At 38.4% G+C, this 20154-nt stretch overlaps 3 protein-coding genes across 5 annotated transcripts; 2 read left to right on the plus strand and 1 right to left on the minus strand.

The window, feature by feature from the left end:
- The first annotated feature begins 383 nt into the window (after nucleotides 1-383).
- Nucleotides 384-5854, plus strand: LOC112881832 (pyrophosphate--fructose 6-phosphate 1-phosphotransferase subunit alpha-like). 3 transcript variants are annotated; one of them, XM_025946716.1, is made up of 19 exons: nucleotides 384-725; nucleotides 1592-1764; nucleotides 1877-1989; nucleotides 2340-2414; nucleotides 2504-2617; nucleotides 2876-2943; nucleotides 3028-3111; nucleotides 3224-3277; nucleotides 3421-3501; nucleotides 3579-3672; nucleotides 3795-3868; nucleotides 3952-4062; nucleotides 4151-4195; nucleotides 4265-4321; nucleotides 4421-4528; nucleotides 4627-4743; nucleotides 4840-4943; nucleotides 5252-5417; nucleotides 5593-5854. In XM_025946716.1, the coding sequence occupies exons 1-19, from the start codon at nucleotides 633-635 to the stop codon at nucleotides 5728-5730; spliced, it is 1869 nt and encodes a 622-aa protein (XP_025802501.1). In that variant the 5' UTR covers nucleotides 384-632; the 3' UTR covers nucleotides 5731-5854. The 3 variants fall into 3 exon arrangements, with proteins under 3 accessions (XP_025802501.1, XP_025802500.1, XP_025802502.1); XM_025946715.1 differs by having other exon boundaries at nucleotides 2876-3111; XM_025946717.1 differs by lacking the exons at nucleotides 1592-1764; nucleotides 1877-1989 and having other exon boundaries at nucleotides 2876-3111.
- Nucleotides 5855-6383: 529 nt separating this feature from the next.
- On the minus strand, nucleotides 6384-10882 carry LOC112881833 (glucose-1-phosphate adenylyltransferase small subunit 1, chloroplastic/amyloplastic). The gene is made up of 10 exons (XM_025946718.1): nucleotides 10506-10882; nucleotides 9593-9889; nucleotides 8919-9188; nucleotides 8627-8806; nucleotides 8306-8409; nucleotides 8102-8213; nucleotides 7840-7938; nucleotides 7644-7763; nucleotides 7179-7320; nucleotides 6384-6732 (listed from the first exon to the last, which is right to left on the minus strand). Exons 1-9 carry the CDS (start codon nucleotides 10737-10739, stop codon nucleotides 7204-7206), a joined length of 1533 nt encoding a protein of 510 aa, XP_025802503.1. The 5' UTR covers nucleotides 10740-10882; the 3' UTR covers nucleotides 6384-6732; nucleotides 7179-7203.
- A 2933-nt stretch (nucleotides 10883-13815) lies between these two features.
- Nucleotides 13816-19094, plus strand: LOC112883570 (THO complex subunit 3). Its single transcript, XM_025948886.1, has 11 exons — nucleotides 13816-14008; nucleotides 14850-14945; nucleotides 15387-15516; nucleotides 15811-15899; nucleotides 16463-16531; nucleotides 16708-16765; nucleotides 16924-17023; nucleotides 17805-17891; nucleotides 18333-18411; nucleotides 18508-18640; nucleotides 18880-19094. Exons 1-11 carry the CDS (start codon nucleotides 13892-13894, stop codon nucleotides 18915-18917), a joined length of 996 nt encoding a protein of 331 aa, XP_025804671.1. The 5' UTR covers nucleotides 13816-13891; the 3' UTR covers nucleotides 18918-19094.
- Nucleotides 19095-20154: the final 1060 nt, after the last annotated feature.

Here is a 20154-nt window from a genome sequence, read left to right on the forward strand (position 1 = left end):
TATTTCATTCTTTTCAATCACTTTTGCTTGGCTCCATCTGTGATCCAATGGGAAGGGTCCCTTCAATTGTTAGAAGCTGTAGCAGTCAACCCTATCATCAGGTTTCAGGTACTATAAAAAGTGCATGAAAAAATCGATGTTACGACAAGATTTCTTGTTCACCTAAAAAAGAATTGTTGTTAATGATTCAATGGATAGAAGAATTCTCCTTACCTTTTTCTTTTTGTAGTTGTTGCCGGTCTTAGGCCCCATTTCACATGGAGGAATTTATCAAAAACAAAAGAGAGAATAGTACTTCCATTTTTTTGGTCCAAACATGTGGCAGGCCATGGAGCGAGGCTGCAGCTTGTCGCCTAGAAGGTCACTCCGCCTGACCTATCACAATCACACCTTTGAATACCAACACACAGAAAACAGGTTAACAAGGGAACTGGGGTCAAATTCATGTCGGTAGCATCAGGGGCCGGGCCAACAAACAGCAGCCTCAGCTGCAAACTTTTACTCCTCTTCCGTTCATCCGCTCTTGTCTTGCCCCTTACAAAAAGGGAGGATCGGAAGAGCACAACAACTGCACCCAGGAAGAATTGTTAACGGTTACTAACTTCTCTTGGAGGAGGAGGAGATTGTTAAGGATGATGAACGCCGACCTGGGCTCGCCGAGGGAGCTCACCGGTCTGCAGCAGAGGAGGGCGCTGTACCAACCGGACCTTCCTCCATGTCTCCAGGTTTGCATACCACTCTCCTCCCCTGCTGCATGATGCACTCCTAAAAACGACAAATCGGCCAGCAGTTCATGATGCCATCTGGGTTGCGTGACTGCGTCTGCATCTTACACCTTTGATGTTTTGGAGTGTTTGTTAATGTTTGCAAATTGCAAGTTCTTTGTTGTGTTCTTGATGTGAAGCACTTACTTTCACTGTCACATGGAAAGCTCAAAACAGCTCAATTTTGGATGAACCGAGGAACTTTTGTCGCCTTGCTGCATAGGAAGAACCTCCGCCACGTAGGCTTCATGCCACTTCATCTTGGGTCTAGGTGACAAAATTTTCACAAGTAGCTCTGATGATACCTGAGACATGGGTGCCTTGGTGATTATTAGAGTCACGAGATCGTTGGGTCATTTATCAGTACAGCTCCTGTAGATAACAAATTTCTGAGCCTCTGACCGGTGTATGACAATTTTGCTTCTTCTAGAGGAAGCAGACTTCTTGGTTCAGAAACTTCTTTTTCCTCACAGGCCCCTTTCTTTCAACAGAATTATTATTTTTCCTTAGAAAAAGGAAGAGAATAAAAAATAATTTATTTTTGACACCAGTCAACGTGTTGGAATCATTGATTCTAGAATTCCAACTATGAAACTTTTGACCAGATTGATAGATTTACCTTTTATGAGAGGCGATGCTACTTTAATTTGAAGTTTCAACTAGTACTGATAAATCCATAAGGAAATGTTTCAATTGGCACCAGCCACTAGCCACATGCTTAGAGTTTACGTTGTATGGCAATTTCAGATACACAACGTTACCTTGAAAGTATTATTCTTTCATGTCTCTGAAAACTGTATATTACAAATTTCAACAATTATGACCAGGGAACCAGAGTCAGAGTGGAGTTGGGTGACTCAACAACAAGCGTCGATCCGAAATGCGCAGATATTGTGGCACAGGCATTCCCACACACCTTTGGTCAGAAGCTGGTGCACTTTCTAGAACCCAACACGATGGTCTCCGATGCACAGGTCTTAGAAGAACACCCACCAATTAGGTCTGATTTGGATCCAAATTACTGTGCTGACAACTAGAACTTGCATCTTCATGTCAGAATATTATGCATAATCTTATCAGCATATCTGAACTTATGTAGTTATTATGTGTAGGGTGGGTGTGTTGTTTTCTGGAAGACAATCACCTGGAGGGCACAATGTCATATGGGGTACCTATGATGCTTTGAAAGTTCAGAATCCACACAATGTTCTGCTTGGGTTTGTAGGTGAGAATAGTCAACATGATAGAATTTTAAACTACTAGTCAAGAAGCAAGTTTTCTATGTTAAGGAACTCATGGTTCAGGAATAAAAAGGAATCTAGAAATTTCAGATGGGCTGTCAAAATCCACTAAAAACGCCATAACGCGAAATCTAAAAACTATCCCCTTGGATGTTCTGTTCTTGCAATCGTGCTTATGACACAGTCGCATGGTACATAGTTCATATTTCCTCATGAATCCGTCGTTAATATCTGAGATACTTTGATGAAGCCATTAGACCATAGTTTAATTTCTAGAAGAAACATAAAGATATAAGAGCATGACTTGGTTGAATCTTTTTGTATTTCTGTATAGGTGGCACAGAAGGCCTATTTGCAAAGAAGACGTTAGAGATCACAGACGATGTACTTTTGTCGTACAAAAACCAAGGTTATATATACATTTAACATTTATGAAGCCATTATCCCTTATATAATGATACACTTGTTGATAACTGGGAAATTTTTGCCTTCTTGAAGGTGGTTTTGATTTGCTCGGCAGAACTGTTGATCAAATCCGCACGACAGAGCAAGTGAATGCTGCTATGTCAACATGCTGTGATCTTAGCTTGGATGGCCTAATCATCATTGGAGGTGCTACAAGCAGATAACACACAAAAAAAAAATCTGTTCTTCCTTAAAATGTAGCCATATGTTGGTTGGTAATGGAATTCAATATTGATAGATAGATGTGACTTCCATGATATCAAAATAAAATGCATGAGACCACTTCAATTTTAGCCTCGGATCTAGATAAATTTGGAAAAAAAAATACTATTGACTGCATGTATCATAATACCATCACGGTTTCCACGATAAATAATGTGATTCACAAAGGTTTTTAATTCCCAGGGGTGACCTCCAATTCAGATGCTGCTCAGCTTGCAGAGACCTTTGCGACGCATAACTGCAAAACAAAACTATGGAGTCATTACTCGCAGACATCCTCCGATCCTTATCTTGCAATCCGAAATAAATTTTCAGAGAGCACACAAATTTTACAGGTTATAGGTGTACCTGTAACCCTGAGTGGTGATCTCAAGAATCAGTTTGTGGAAACAACTGTTGGTTTCGATACCGTGTGCAAGGTGAATCCTGTGGCATATTACTTGCAATGCAGAAATCCCAAATTCCAAATGCAGTATACAGATGTCATATCCCGAAAAGTGAAAACTTTATATCATCATAATTTGCTTTCAGGTGAACTCTCAGCTAATAAGCAATATTTGCCTCGATGCGGTCTCAGCAGGGAAGGTATATTGTGATATCTCATTCATAATGCGTTGAAAATTTATGTTCATTTATTTTTCAGAGTCAGTAGTGCACAACTGATTGTTTGTTAATACGCGCTTGATGGGTGGCAAAGCATCTCAGTCAACCGATTTCTTCTCTTTCAGTACTACTATTTTGTTCGCTTGATGGGTGGCAAAGCATCTCATGTTGCCTTCGAATGTGCGCTTCAGTCGCACCCTAACATGGTCTGGTTTGATCAACTGATACTACTCCATAATATGTTAGCGCTGTCTTTGCATCGTTGCTAATTGTCTGCATTCAGGTTATCTTAGGAGAGGAGGTGGCATTGTCAAAGCTCACATTGATGGAAATTACAAACAAGATATGCGAGGGAGTAGAAGCACGGGCGGCACAAGGTGTGCACAATTCATTGGCTATTTTGAGTTGAAACTTGTTAAAGAATATTTTATTTTATATCTAAATTAACACAAGCATTTATACTTTACGATAATCTGGTATATGAGATATTAATTCTCAGGGAAGTACCATGGAGTGCTACTTATTCCTGAGGGACTAATCGAAAGCATACCAGAAATGTATGCACTCATTCAGGTACATCTTAATTCCTACACTAAGGACAAGACGAACAATGTGGTTCTGTTAAATCTCATCAGTTTTCATTCTAAAAATGTTAGGAAATCAATAATCTCCACAGTAATAATGTTCCTGAGGACGAGATTCCATCTCAACTGTCTCCGTGGGCTGCTGCCTTGTTCAAGTTCTTGCCACCGTTCATCAGGAGAGAGGTCTTGCATGACTTGTTTAATTGAATTTACTCAGTAATAGGTCACTTTGAAAATGCTGGTCTGAAGATCTCAAACATTTTGTGTCCAGTTGGTCCTGCATCAAGAATCTGATAACTCGGCACAGCTATCCCAGGTCTAAGAAATGCTCAGCTCTTCATCAAAATTTATCTTGCGCAATTATTGACGACATTTCCTTTTACAGATTGATACGGAGCAGCTCTTAGCTCATTTAGTAGAAGCACAAATGAACAAAAGAACAGTAAGTTCCACTGCATTATGAGATTGTACATACATATTTACATTTTTTCTGATGAACGGTAAGTTTATATTTGTTCTAATGTTGTTCCGTGATTTTCAGAAAGAAGGAAATTATTACAAGGGAAGAAAATTCAGTTCAGTGTGCCACTTCTTTGGTTCTCAAGCTCGAGGATCACTACCATCAAACTTTGACTGCAACTATGCTTATGTAAGAAGCAAATATAAACGAAGTCATTCTCTCGAACAATGTCGTTTTTTATAGAACAAAAATAGGTATGGCACACATCTAAACATTAAAGAATGCAGGTTCTTGGCCATATTTGTGTGCAAATAGTAGCAACTGGATTGAATGGTTACATGGCTACTGTAACAAATTTGAAGGACTCAATAAACAAGTGGCGATGCGCTGCTGTTCCTCTAACAGTATTGTCCTTTAGCCTTTTGCTTTGTTTTATTTGTGAAATATGGTCTAGTAACAAGGTTTAAGACAGCAATGTGATGATTTCCCATTCTTAACAGGCAATGATGAGTGTGAGGAGGCACTTGCGTGGTCCTGGAGCTGTTCCCATAGGGAGGCCAGTTATTCATCCTTCACCAATTGACCTGAAAGCGGAATCATATGGGTAAGTCAGGAATTTCCTCTTTCTTTACTTGATCACCTAAAAGCTGCACCTTGAAATGTTTTAACCCTATTAAAGATCTGCAAAAATAGTGCTGCATCCATTCCTCCACTAAAATGCATAATTTATTAAGAAAAAAAATGTTCATGGACAGAAATAGACGATGGCAGATAAAAGGAAAGATTGATTTTTTTCTTAACTTTTAGGGCAACAGAAATCATAACTACATTCGTTGGTGTTAACATCGTTGAATTCAAATTCAAAAAACAGGAAAAGTATAAACAAACTCTTCTTTCTCTCATACTACTCAGGGTCCTGAGAGAGAAAGCCTCAAGCTTTCTGCTAGATGATTTCTACAGAACTCCAGGAGGCATTCAATTCGAAGGATCTGGCGCAGACACCAAGCCTATCACGTTGACAATTGAAGGTCAAGACTACCTGGGCGATATCGAGATACTGCAAGACTACTTGGAAAAGGTTTGTGCATTTATGAAAAAGCATTCATCTGATATGTATCTAGCTTCAGAAGAAGAGATTCTCCTGAGTAACATGTTCTCCAGATCAGATGAGGATCATTCTGATATGTATCTCATACATGATACGTATCTCATATTTTCAAGATCATATTTACTTGTCAAACCTGATGGCACAGGTGAGGATCATTCTGAAGCCTGGATGCTCACGGGAGATTCTGAAGGCAGCAATAAGCTCGATGGCGTCAGTAAACGATGTGCTCAAGGTCATGTCGGCTCCCCTCAATGCTGAGCTTCCTCTCTACCACTTCAACTGATTTTCGAATCTGTCACATGTGCGGCTTTAGTCAGGAAAATCTGGCTGCCACATGACATCAGTCCAGTCATGAACGCTGAATCCAGAGTACCTTCTATGGCTACCGTTCTTTGGTAGCTTCTTTTTGTTGCGACATCTTCCTTTTCGGCGAGTGATAGAACCTTACCATTCATATCAATAAACAATTTACATAGGATAGCTTCTGTGCCTAAGCTACACGGAACATTCCACTCACATAATTTGAACTTTTTACAAGGAATTTGCCTGCAGAATCGACCATGTCTGAGCAACATGTTCTCCAGTAAATATGATCTTGAAAAATCAATATGAATGCAACTATGTTTCTATCCGTACAGGTTTTAATTACACATCCAAGTGCCATTCTTCAGTGTAACCAGCACTTGGGAGATGGTTGTTTATCAGATTTCTCAGGTGCAGGCCCATCGGTATTGTGTTATTCTGTATGTACAACAAGACTTGGCATTTTGATTTAAACCTTGTCATGTATTTTTGCCAAATTGAAGGAAAGACATACTATATAGACTAACATGCTACCTAAGCACCGGAGTAGTTGTTGTTAGAAGGTAAGAAAAAGACAGGCAAGTCACACAACCGACCAAGATGATCATTTTCACAGTAAGCTCTACAGAAATCTCAGACAAAAATCATATTATGTATGGCATATTTAATCCTCATTCCCAGGGCAATGCAGGGAGCATATTAAGGTAACAAAGAGTCTAAGAACATTGTATTTTGAAGTCTGAAAACGCAAAAGGATACATTATACATATCAAGATATCCAAATTCCACTCAACAATACATTTTGAACAGAGCCTCATGCTAGTGATTGGAAACTGGCGCCTTTGAGTAACTCCGTTCTATTATTTCATTATATCCTCGCAAGTTGATGCGGAACTTGGTGATTTTGCAACATGGAAAATGGTCTGGAAGGGATGGAAACGACTTAATGTGCATCGGTGATCACCATCTGCTGCAAACCAACCTGCAGGGCAACACAGCAAGAAAGGGTTAAAATAACAGTTGCAGAACATATTGTTCCATGCCTAGCAGATGCTTCTGTCCCATAGTGCACGGTCCCTAGTGGACTGGGATGGGCTGCACAAGTGCACATAAAACTTTTATGCACTAGCTAAATGGAATCATTTGGTGCCCACACAAGTCTGTCTATGAATATAATTAATCACAATGCAGACAGCGTGAACTATTTGCAAAGTATATCAGATACAAGAAATAAGTGACAATTGAGCATACTGCAAAAAAGATTCAAACAATTACCCAACTACTAAACTACATGGAGGCACTAAGCAGTGCAGTCAATCCAGTTACAGTATGAAGTTTGGTAAAAGCTGCAAAAGTGCTTGTTTTGATTTATAGGGACTTCCATGTAGCACCAACATAAGAAACTTTGGTTTCTGTAGGAGATATAACCTTATGTACATGGTGACCGTTGACTCTATATGACTGTTCCACTAGGGATCAAGGCATCCTTAATCACCGTGACTATGCCACTTTTGATAAAGTATCCTTCTGTCTCCCTTACTGCTTCTTGGACATTATCAAAATTGATTATCTGTAAAAGTAACAAACCATTTAAGAATAATCCATACATAACAAAAACAACAGTGCACAAAGTTTTTTGCCCATTATCATCTCTGGAGAAGTCAGAAACAGGTTTTTACAACAAGGCATAGGAATTCACTGGATATGTCAATTTTATTTCAGTAACAGAGGGCATTATCACTAGCAAACAAGATCATTATCTACTAGTAATGGTAAAAAAGACCAAGAGAAACCTGTTTGCGTAAATCAAGATGTTTGCTTGTTTCCTCTTTTTTTCCTCCATAATAATGAATAGTAGAAATAGCAAATAGATACAGGATATCAGCAGAATACCTTCACATTTTCTCCAATACGAGCATTCTTGTCAATTATTGCTTTTCTGATATGTGCATTCTTCCCAATACCAATGGGAATACCACCAGTCTCCGAAAGGACTTTCTTATCATCTTCAGTCTGAACAGAAAAGCATGACAAAGTCTCACAGTAGTTCCATGGCACACTATTAGAGTTCTGTTTCACTTTATCTTACCTCGTAATAGTCTGCACCCATTAGCAAAGAGTCCTCTATAACTGCACCTTCAGAAATGCAGGAACGGAGTCCAACCACAGAATGGTTGATTGTGCAATGCTAGCCAAAGGAAGATGAGGTGCACAAATAAGATGACAAATTTAGGAAATCTATTCATTGAAATGTGAGAAGCTACAAAGATGCAATGACAAATAGATACTTAAATCAACTTAGAAGATGCCAAAATGCATTGCATAAACGAAAATGTGAAAAAGCTTCTTACTTTAATAACACAGCCTTCGCCAATGACACTGTCTGTTACATCAGCATCAAGAACCTTTGAAGGAGGCAAGTATCTAGGTTGCGTATAAATTGGAGCAGAACGGTCATAGAAGCTGCACAAAGAAGTTTGATCAGAAGATGTAGGTAGTGGATCTAGAAAAAATACACCCTCCTAATTTCTTTTGTGCACATGTGCAAACCATACCTAAAATCCGGTACAGGCTTCTTGGTTATTCCCAAGTTGGCATTATAAAATGCCTCAATAGTGCCGATATCTTCCCAGTAACCATCATATAAGTAAGCTTGCACCTATGACACAAAATACCATCATAAGCAAATATAATAATTTGCATATATGGATATAAGAGCAAAGAAACATGACTACTAAGTCTGCAAAGTAAAATGTCTCAATAAATGATGTAACAACAATCTTTAAATTGACAGAAATACAAAAATCATACAAACCGCAACAATAAACTTTAAAATGAGTAAAGAAACCAAAAAAACGTTCAACAGCGTAGCATACCCTCATTCCAATTTCTGTTGCTCCAGGAATAACCTCACTCCCAAAATCATTTGCTGCAGGAAAGTTTTCTCGGAGAAGCCTAAGCATCACATCTTTGCTAAAAACATAGATTCCCATACTAGCAATATAAGGTAATTCCTTGGCCCTCTCTGGATCAAGACCCAGTATAGTGGTGTCAACCTACAAGTGCAAAAATTAGAAAAAGCAGAAGATTAACAAAGCATAATCACAGAAGTAAATAGCTCTTGCAGTCAGGATGAAGTATTGAGGTGAAAAGGACTTATGTTTGTACCATCATTGATTTCAACTTCTCTCCTTTCGGTTTCTCAGCAAACTCAACTATCCTCCCTTCATCATCAATTTTCATAAGGCCAAATGCAGTTGCACGTTGTTCATCCATTGGTAGTGCAGCAACAGTTATATCAGCATCTGTTTCTCTATGTGCTTGAATGAACTTTTGGTAGTCCATACGGTACAGGTGATCTCCAGCCAGAATAAGGAACTCCATGACGTTGTGCTCCTCGAATAGCCACATGTATTGACGTACAGCATCTGCAGTACCCTGAGATGGGAAGCAAAACAAATCAATTGTTTAGGTTTGTGTGATTTTTGTATTTCTGTCAATTTAAAGTTTATTGTTGCGGTTTGTATGATTTCCAGCCAGTGTAACTATGAGAACCTCTATATTCATTAAAATTTCTAAAGACAATTCCACTTATTAAACATCAAATGCCCATGTGGCAAACTGCAGTAATTAGACAAAAAGGATTTTGTATCTTGTTTTGCAAAAGGTCAAAAAAAAAAGAGAATTAAGGTGAGACATCTAAGAGAGTAATATTGGACAGAAGTTGGAAAGGCAGCAGATTAAAGATGTCCTTGGTATCAGACATTAGCACTCCAGTTGTCAGCATGAACAATATTCCATGATGATAAACTGATGACAAGTCAACAAATGAACAAAGATACCTGAAACCAGTTAGGATTCTCTGGGCTCTGTTGTGCTGCAAGGACCTCAACAAATCCCTCGTTCTTGTACCCACCAATGTTGTTCCCATAGGCCCTCGAGAGGTGGCGGTTGAGCGAAGCAGAGTTGAACTGCGTCAGTACATAGATCTTTGACACGTTGCTGTTCAGACAGTTGCTGACTGGGATATCTATGAGCCTGTAGTTGGCGCCCAGCGGTACTGCCGGCTTTGCCCTCTTCTTCGTCAGTGGATATAGCCTTGTCCCAGCACCACCTCCAAGGATAATCCCAAGAACACTCTGCCAGAACACAAGGATCACATGAATTACAGGGGACGAAAATGTGACAGAACATTCAGTAACCGAGTACAGATGGACTGATCCGGCAGTAACACATCATATTTTTGTCAGGAAATCTTATAAATTGAACGGCAAGGTACAGTCTCTAGATCTCGGCCTGATTATTAAATGACATCCATGGACCACGCACCAGATCTTAGATTAATAAATTAAAGGCCTCCCAACAACTATCATCGATGAGGTGTGTCATCCAACAACAAACATAGGCAAGTATCCCCATCATCTTTCGAACATTTCTTGGATCATAAAAATTTCAAGAAAACTATGTTTAGAAAAACGCCATGAACAGTCAGTATAACCGAACATTTTTACCCATCTGAAACAAAATAAAGAGACGTCAACTACCCCATACGATTTCCAAGAACGACCCTTCGATTGCCTAACTATTCTCGCCAAATCACGCAGAAAGATTCAGCCTCTTGCCACGTAAACGCGCAAAGTACACCTCGAAATCGCAGCAAGTACTACCGGAAGATCAAAAGGCGAGAAAAATAAAGGGATGGCCGACGCGAAAAGACGTATTCTAAGAGGCAAGATCGCATTTTTGATCGCGTACCGTGCTAGCGTCCGGATCGAGGCACGTCTGCGAGCTCCGCGAGTCCGACACGCCCCTCGGCGAGAACACGAACGGCCTCCGGGCGGACGGCGACGCACGCAGGCGCCTCCCGCCGGCGCGCCACCCTGGCGCGGCCGCCCGGCGGCGTCCGAGGCCGAGACCACCCGGGAACGCGGCGGCAGCAGGGATCGGGGCCTGGGAGGTGGCGGCCATCGCGCCCGTCGCCGTCGCCATCGGCGGTGGGTCCGAGCTCGCTCGCGGCAACGGCCGAGAAGGGAGGGTGGCGTGATGGGGTGCAGTGACTGACACTGTGGAGTGTTGTGTCCTTTGCCCGGCGCTGCGAGTTTCACACAGAGACTGTTTGGCGTTTTGCTTTCTCTCCTCTCGCGGCGATCGGCGGAGAATGATTTCCCTGCATTTATAGAGCACAGATCGTGAGATGACCAAAACGCCCTTGCGAGTTTCTGCTCGAATTCCCTTTCACTCTGCTTTCTTTGGCAAGGGTATACATGTAACATGAACTCCCTTTTTATGCAACAACCGGAAATTTGCTATCGTTTTCTCACATCATTCTAGAGGCATATATACTTGTAATTGAAAATAAAAAAAGCCAGTCACAACTAATTTTGCAGATGCCCTTCTTGTAATCATAGGGTTGAGACTTGAGAGTAGCATATATAACTGATGGATTTAATGCTCATTTAAAAGAACTAAAGATTATGAATAAGTACTGGTTGAGTGGGGTGTGTGTGTGTTTGCTTCGTAGCATGGTAATACGTGTGAGTACTGTTGGAGCCCACATGGACGGGGGGCACGTGTCCTAACTGACTTCGTCTATATAAGAGGTTGCGTTTAGTTTATGTTTATCATCATGTGTGGTGTGCAAGTTTAGTGACACCTCATATTTGTCTATATATGGTGTTTGTTGCAACTTTAACTTTCTGTATAAGAACCTTTTCTGTTATGGTTGGTTGGTGAAAAATTGTCCTCGTCAAAGCAAACAACATTGTGGACCGGGAAAAAGGAAAAGTGAAAAGTGACGGTGTATATAGTACCGAGACAGAATATTTTGTAAGCTAAGTTGGGCACGTTTTTTCGCTAACTACTCGGTTTAATTCAATATAACAGTAGTACTTCCTCCGACCAGAAATATAATTTTATTTAGATTTTTCAAAGTCGAACTTTTTAACTTTAACAAAGTATTTAAAAGGTTTCTATAGATTTACAACACAATATTATCATTACTAGATTCATTATTAATAGATATTCCTTCCACTCTTATTCATTTATGATATATTGTTGGAATGGTGTCTGATCTTTAATATGATGTTTTATATTTCTTGCGTTCGTTTTAAATTATAGATCGTTTTAATAAATAAGTTATATATCTAAATTTAGCAAAATGATCTACAATCAAGTAGTTTCTATAAAAAGTATGGTGCGTGACAGACTTAGACACAGGAGCAAGCTTATATTGTAACTAGAAAGCCGCGCGGCTTTGCCGCGTAGGGCCCATATTTCGTATCGTCGGATTATAATTGATACAAACTTTAAATACATACACAGATTAGTAATTATTGTATATATAGATGTCATGATCTGCAGCCCGTTGTTGTACTTAGTGTATATTTTGGACTCTCTATTATCGTGATACTACTATTTAAGTAGGATATTATTTTTGGTATGAAATGAAACTATTTTTTTTGTTATATTTAGTGTTTTTAATTATGTATTTTTGGTCATCATTTATTTTAAAAATTTGTTGTGTAGCAAAGCTTTTGGTTTTGAAATTTTGAGAAATCTTTATACTTAAAACTTTTTTATGTAAAGACGTTTTGGTGTTCGAACCGTAGATAGAATGGATCTTACGTAACTATTTATGCGGATGAATTATAAAAGCGGTTTGAATTTAAAATTATACTATATAATAAAGCTGTATATTTTGAAATTCTGAGCAACTTTTGTATTGAACACTTTTAAATTTGAAGACGTTTTGCTATCTATATTGTAGGTACGACGGATCGCATGCAAGAATTTGTGCAAACGAATTGCGAAAGCGTTTTGAGTTTTAAAATTTACTCTATAATGAAGTTGTAGTTTTTGAATTTTTGATCAAATTCTATATTGAACAACTTTTAATTTTAACGCATTTTTGTATTCAAATTGTACATATAATATTGCTCGTCTAGAAGTAACAGATGAAACGAGTCGTGGTTTGATTTAATTAAATTCCGAGGATTTTTCTGAAAATATTCCTGAGAGAGGATCAGGTCAGCAGGTTGATTTTCTAAAAACTTAAGGTTTTCTTTACAAATTTCCTTGAACTGGGAAGGTTGGACTGCGGATTGATTTTAAGAAAAATTATAAGCTTTTTTGCAAAATTACCTGAGAGGAGGCCACACTACGGGTTAATTTATCTAAAGGCCAAGGAAATTTTTTGCAAAATGACCTAGACTCGCAAGATCAGGACCGTTCGCCTGGCCCATCCGACGGTCGGGAATGACTGGCAACGTGGCCACGCTGGCCGGCCAACTTTTGGTGAATGAATCGTATTAAGAGATACGTTTTGAATTTTAAAATTTAAAGAAGTTTTGGTGTCCATATTATAGGTACGACGGATCACATACAATTATTTGTGCAAATGAATTGCGAAAGCGTTTTGAATTTTAAAATTTGCTCTATAGTGAAGTTGTAGTTTTTGAATTTTTAATCAAATTCTATATTGAACAATTTTTTATTTCAACGCGTTTTGTGTTCAAATTGTACGTATAATATTGCTCGTGTAGAAGTAACGAATGGAACGATTTGTGGTTTGATTTAATTAAAATCCGAGAGTTTTTCTAAAACATCAGAGAGGACTAGAACAACGGATTGATTTTATAAAAATTTAAGATTTTTTTGTGCAAATATCCTTGAACTGGGAAGGTCAGATTGTAGATTGATTTTGAGAAAAATTGTGGATTTTTTCGTAAAATTACCTGAGAGAAGAAGTCGGACTATGGGTTGATTTATTATCTAAAAATCGAGAGTTTTTTCTGCAAAATGATCTAGACTCGCAGGATCTGAACCTAGATCTGAACCATCCGTCTGGCCAATCCAACGGTCGGGAATGAACCGGCGATGCGGCCACGCTGGCCGGCCAGCCTTCGGTGCACGAATCATATTAAGAGATACGCTGGAATAAGAACTTGCATGGTAAAGTTGCCCAAAGTCCTAATGCAGCCCAGCCCATCAAGCCCAAATCAAGTCCACCATGGACTACTGTTACTTTGGATTCTCTTTCTACTCCCCAATCAAAGACGGAGAAGGCCTGACAGAGAACAGCAGGGGGAGAGGGGGAGAGAGGGAGAGAGAGAGAGAGAGAGAGAGAGAGAGAGAGAGAGAGGATGGAGGGCAGGGAAGAGGAGCGGAAGGGCAGCGGTGGCGCCGCCGCCGCCGTCTTGACCCCGGGGGCGAACCTGAAGGACCTCGTGTCGAGGGAATACTACGGCCACAAGAAGAAGGTAAGGCCTCTCACGCCCCCGCAATATCCCCCAAAAAGAGAAGCCATCGCAGTTTCTTCGGGAGCCCCTAAAACCCAAAGTCTCGCAAGAAGAAAAGGAATCCAAGTTCCAACCTTTTGCATCTTTCGGTTCCAGTTCGTAGGGAAAGGCCCTAGTGCCCAATATCACAAGCAGAATGAGGAACAAAGATGCGAAATTTGCAATCCTTGGGTCCTCCGGTTTGGTTTCTAGCTTTTTTTCTAATAAGGATCTAAGCGGGATCATGGTGGCCCTATCCTGTTTTTTTATTTTTTTATTTTTGTTGCGTATGGTTTCTCTTGTCATGGGACCGAAAGAAGAAGTTGTGACGAAATTTGCGCGGACATTGGTCTCGCTCTTCTCCTTAGAAACTTGAAAGGAGTAATAATGTTGAGGCATGCTGGAAAAAAAAAGATCTTAGCTGCAGCCACAAATGCTTGCCAAGGAGTTTGGATGTAATAGGCAGTATTGCCTGTCTTTTGGTTGAACTCTGTTGCAGCAAAGGAGCAGTTGCTCAAATATTGACTTCCAGTGCTTATCTAGCTTTGCAAAGTTGCAATGAGGAGAAATAGAAACGGCTAGCTTTCCATTCACAAGAAAAAGATAGTGTGGTGGGATTTCTTGGTTTGTTCTAGCATATTGTTGATTGTGTTGCTAAACCGTCCTCATAATGATCTTCAAAGAAAAACTCCTCTACCTAGTACCTGGCAGTAGAAAGTTTAGCTGAGTACGTGGTGGTTTCTCTTTTCTTACTCTTTTCTTTTGCATTTATTTGGTAATCTTATCAGTGTGGATTTTAATATTCTGGTATTTTTGTTGTTAGGTGCACTCTGTAGCATGGAACTGCCTAGGCACAAAGCTTGCTTCAGGATCGATTGATCATACTGCACGTGTTTGGAGCATTGATCCTCATGGCCATGTAACTTTCTCTCCTTTCATCACCACAAAATTTCTTTTTACAGAATGGGATACCCCTTTTTGTTGTCATACACAATGTCCCTCTTTTTGTTACAAGTCATATTGATAAATTTAAAAGATCTATATTATTTGTATATTTCCCATCTTATCAAAATGACAGCAATTTGTGACCTTAACCTTAAGAAAGCATTGGTAGTATGACGGTTCTCTATTCACGTAGTCATGTCGATTTTTGGTGTGATATGCCCAAGAAGGGTGAATGCTACTATTTTTTACAATCCTATTTTTACAACTTGAGTATTGCAGAAATTTTATCATCACCTGTAAGAATGACATTACTTTTCTTTATTTGTGCATCGGAGTGGATTTTTATCTTAATTTTTATACCATCGAAATTTTCTTCACTGCAACCTGTGCTAAATCATTGAATTTTATTGCACAGTCGAAGGTTAAAGATATTGAACTGAAAGGCCACACAGATAGTGTAGATCAGCTGTGCTGGGATCCAAATCATCCTGATACAGTTGCTACTGCAGCTGCTGACAAGTCTATTCGTCTTTGGGATGCTCGAAGTAAGTAGCACACTTCATCCTTGATGGTGCTAAAATGCAGAGTCTTAAGTTGATGAAATCTATTTTTGAATTTGTTCACAAGGAATATTATGTGGAAAAATCTCTTATGTAATAAATTTATTATGCGGAAGCTACATGGTAAATATAATGCATTGCATTACTTGATATCTGGCGTATGATGATAAATTGTACTTTCTTTTCTCTTGTTATGATGGTCTGTTGTGGTGGATGTTTACCTGTCAATCATATTATATTGTTTTTATCCTGCTTTCCTCACACTTTGTGTTTTTTCAGGTGGAAAATGTCAAGTTATTGAACTAAGTGGAGAAAACATCAACATCACATATAAACATGATGGTTCTCAGATAGCTGTTGGAAATAAGGTTCGTATATTTCTGGTAACACCAGGATTGGCACACATTTATAAGAAAACTGAACTGCATTAATCTGCTTATGCAATAACAAAAGATGGGTTATTCTATGGTCACATTCTTTGGGTTTATAACCTGTGCAAGTTCAGTAAGTACCATACCATGACCAATTCTGCAACACTAAATAGTTTTTTATTTTTTAATTTTGTGCACCTATTAATAACTTGCATTTTTTTCATTTCTGTAAGCGCCGCAATTTTTGCGTTGCTGAATCCTGCACCTGTGCCATTGCAATATAAAATGTAACTATGTGCCTGAAGATATACATGTATACATATTAATCTATCTATTAGATGGAATCATAATGTGTTTTGCTTGTTTTTGTTATTCATAGATGATAAATATCCTGAGATTGTGAATGATTTAAGATACTTGTGGAAATCAGACATTGTTTTGGGAAAAAAAGCTTGTATAATAAGCTGCATGCATTATTCTTTAAATTGTCCACTCTGTGTTTATAAATTTCTAATTTTATCAAATTATACATCTACAGTAACAGCTGTTTTAATGTGTAGGAGGATGATCTGACGATATTGGACGTTCGAACGTTAAAAGTTGTTAAAAAACACAAGGCTAATTATGAGGTAAATTTGACTTGATTTTTTAATTTAGACATTGCTGATTTATATACCTTTCTGAGCTTTGCCTTTTCAATTTCTTGCGATTCACATTTTTGTTTACTTTTTGTAATGTGTTTCCATGGATCAATTGTTGCTTCAGTCATTTAACATTTCTGAATTACAATATTGCTTTCCTCAAGATGAATGAGATTGCATGGAATAAAGCTGGAGATCTATTCTTCATCACTACTGGGCTAGGTAGGATACTAAGACACTTTTTCCTTCACTCTGCATCAATAAGATCACAATAATACTGAATAAATAAACAGTGTATTTACATATTGGCAGGTTTCATGTGCACTAAATCAGACCAGTGAATAATATCGATGTTTCCACATGGTTTGTTGTTCATGCAGGACACATTGAGGTGGTTAAAGATCTTGAGTTTTTGAAGCCCTGCAAATTGAATGCTCATACAGCAGGGTGTTATTGCATTGCAATGGATCCCCTTGATAGGTATTTGTTTTCTCAAGGTTCTTCATTCATTTCTTACTATCCATGTGATATGCCTACCCGCTATATCTGGGGTACTTGTAATTTACACTAGATTAGTTGGGTTGTCTAGTCTGCTGTTTGACTTAACATTGTCAAATGAGCACTATAAATGCTTTACACAGATGCTTGCATTGTTAGTGACTTTAATTCCGATTATGACCAGCCCAAGTTAACCTATTCAGCTTATAATCTGGCTATCATAATATAATAATTTTTGAAATTGTATATTGTAGCAATCTTGGACTCTTGGAGTGATTGATTTACTAGGATATTACTTACTTGTAAGTGAGTTTTAAAGGATAGGATTGCTAGGCCCATGTACAATAATGAATTCAGAATTTGCATAACGAAGGTGCAAATTAGCATGCCAATTGACCTAGATTATTTGTCTATGCTCTATATATGGTGACCTTACTGTGAGGTTCAACAAACTATCACATAGATTGACTTGTAGAAACAGCCTAATGTATCTGGTATACCAGGTCCTGTCTGGCAGCTTTATATTTGATGTTACTTTCCAGTTTTGCCATCTCTGTGATGGTACTCAACTACTTAATTTATAAAGCTTCTATTTCTAGTTATTTTTGATCCACAAGGATATGGAAATAGTTCTCAAGCATTTCTGTAGCTGCCAGAGTTTTGTACCCAGTTCTGCCAGTTGTCTGGTTTACTTTTGCTCTGATATTTAAAGATATTATTATAGGTGTTTTGCTGATGACAGTTACAAATTGTTCTAATGTAGGTACTTCGCTGTTGGAAGTGCAGATTCACTTGTCAGTCTTTGGAATGTCAAGGAGTTGCTATGCATTAGAACCTTCACAAAACTTGAGTATGTTTTCCTTCAGCTTACCTTGCAATATTGCATGACGTCATAACAATATTTTTGAATATTTTATAATTCTGTACATGAATTCTCACTTTCTCAGTGTTCATAATTATTCATTCGATGGAATATTGTATTTTTTTAGTAAGATATGAGTTAGGATTTGAGAATTTTTGTGGGAAAGCAGCAGCCCTGCCTATCCAGGATAATGAAATGGTGGTAAGGTGCGACAGTGGGGGTATTTTGGCATTGTATTCATTGGTTGTTAATGATTTTTTTCTGGGGGTTAGGGTGGGGTGTTAAGTGACGAAATTTGTGGGTGTTTATGGCTTGCGGTTTTGCATCAATTTCAGTAGTTTTCTTACTGCAAACTACACAATATTTATGTTTTTAGTTTTGATGAGCTCACAAATATTTGTCTATGTTTTTAATTTCCTTTTCTCTTAGGTGGCCAGTAAGAACAGTTAGCTTCAATCATACTGGAGAATTCATTGCATATGCCAGTGAGGACCCTTTCATTGATATTGTGAGTGGTTACACTCAGCGAGATTTCCTTTTAATTTGAGAACAAATACTTTTTATTCAAAAGTATAGTTCTTTTAACATTTTCTCCTTCCATCAGGCCAATGTTGAGACTGGACGATCGGTTCATCAGATTCCATGTAAAGCAGCTATGAATAGTGTTGAATGGAATCCTAAGTACAACCTCCTGGCCTATGCAGGGGACGACAAGAACAAATACCAAGCTGATGAAGGTATGGTTGCTGCAGTTCAATCCTTTAGTTTGGCATGTAGAAAGAAATGATGGAAACATGTTAAAACTCCACCTGTTAACAGCTATATCTGTTGGGCCATCTTATTGTGGAGAATTATCTTGTCCAAGGGATTCTAGTAACTTTTTTTTTTACTGATATGCACCTGTTTCAGCTGATAAGGCTTTGGTGGTGATGATCCAAAGTTTTTAGTAGGTATTTACATTTGAATTTTTTTGCAGGTATTTTCCGGATATTCGGCTTTGAAACGCATAACTGATACTGACTCGACTCCCATCATGTAGTTCTCGTAGATTTACTTGGGATCTATTTGCGTTGATACATTTTTGGGCGTTCAATGCAACCTTGATGTTAATTAATGTTATGCTAGCTTAAACTGATCAGTATTGCTTCATTGTACCATAGAAATACCATGTGACTTTTGTCATTTTTCTTTTGTGTTAATAGGATTCATACTACTCACTCCTTTTTCTTTACTTGGGAAACATTAGATTTTTTTAAAAAAAGGTCAACCTTTGTAACTTTGAATAACACTTAGTTAAATTGTAGGCATTTTTAGTGTCTAAAAGTTGTACCAATATATTAATATTTTACATATCTTTAATATAATGTTATTTTTGTAATAATCAATCATGTATTCTAAGAAAAATTAATGGTTAAAGTTTGTTTCCAAAGACTTTCAAAGACATTTTCAAATGCCAATACGCCTTACACAGAAGAAGAGGGAGTACATGTTATTCTCAGAAGAAGATAGTATGATACCCAGGGCACTAATTTCATCATATGGGAATCCAACTGAAATGTATTTCTGTAATAATAAAAGTAAAGTTATGTGAAGGTGTCACTGGAAGAGGGGGCAAAAAAAAAAATCAACATTGCGTCCTCAACGGAAGACAAGCCTCACCTGTCGACGATAGAATTTGATATTGTGTGAGCTACTCCCTCCGTTCGGATTTTAAATTCGATCAAATTTATACAAAACATTACTAACGTTTATGTCTCCAAATAGATTTAGTATGAAAATATATTACATGATTAATCTAATGGTACTTTGTAATGTAAATATTAATATTATTTTATATAGATTTGATCAAATTTGAACTTATTTGACTTCTTAGGAAGCGAGAATTACATTCTTATAGGGGAGATATTTCGGTATTTGACATCGAAGTTGCACGCCTCGCTTCTTTTAACACTCAATTCACAAATCTTTTAAAATATATCACTAAGCGTGCGAATTCTTTCAATTTAGGAGTTTTCCACTCCTTTTTTCTATGCCTCTTCTTTTCTTTTTTTATCTTTTCATTTTCAAGACCCATTTTGCCCTTTGCAAGAACCGAAGCGGATGAAGCAGATTCGCCGGCGGTAGTGGAACTCCTCCTCGCCGCCGGTGGAGAGAATAGCAGCTCTCCTCGAGCTGGAGCGATATTGTTTGGCTCCGTTGCTGCAGTCGGCCTCGTCTCTCTTCCGGCGGCGGCAGAGGTCGATTCAAGGAA

The sequence above is a fragment of the Panicum hallii genome, chromosome 2 (assembly GCF_002211085.1).
Source record: "Panicum hallii strain FIL2 chromosome 2, PHallii_v3.1, whole genome shotgun sequence".
Classification (NCBI taxonomy): domain Eukaryota; kingdom Viridiplantae; phylum Streptophyta; class Magnoliopsida; order Poales; family Poaceae; genus Panicum; species Panicum hallii.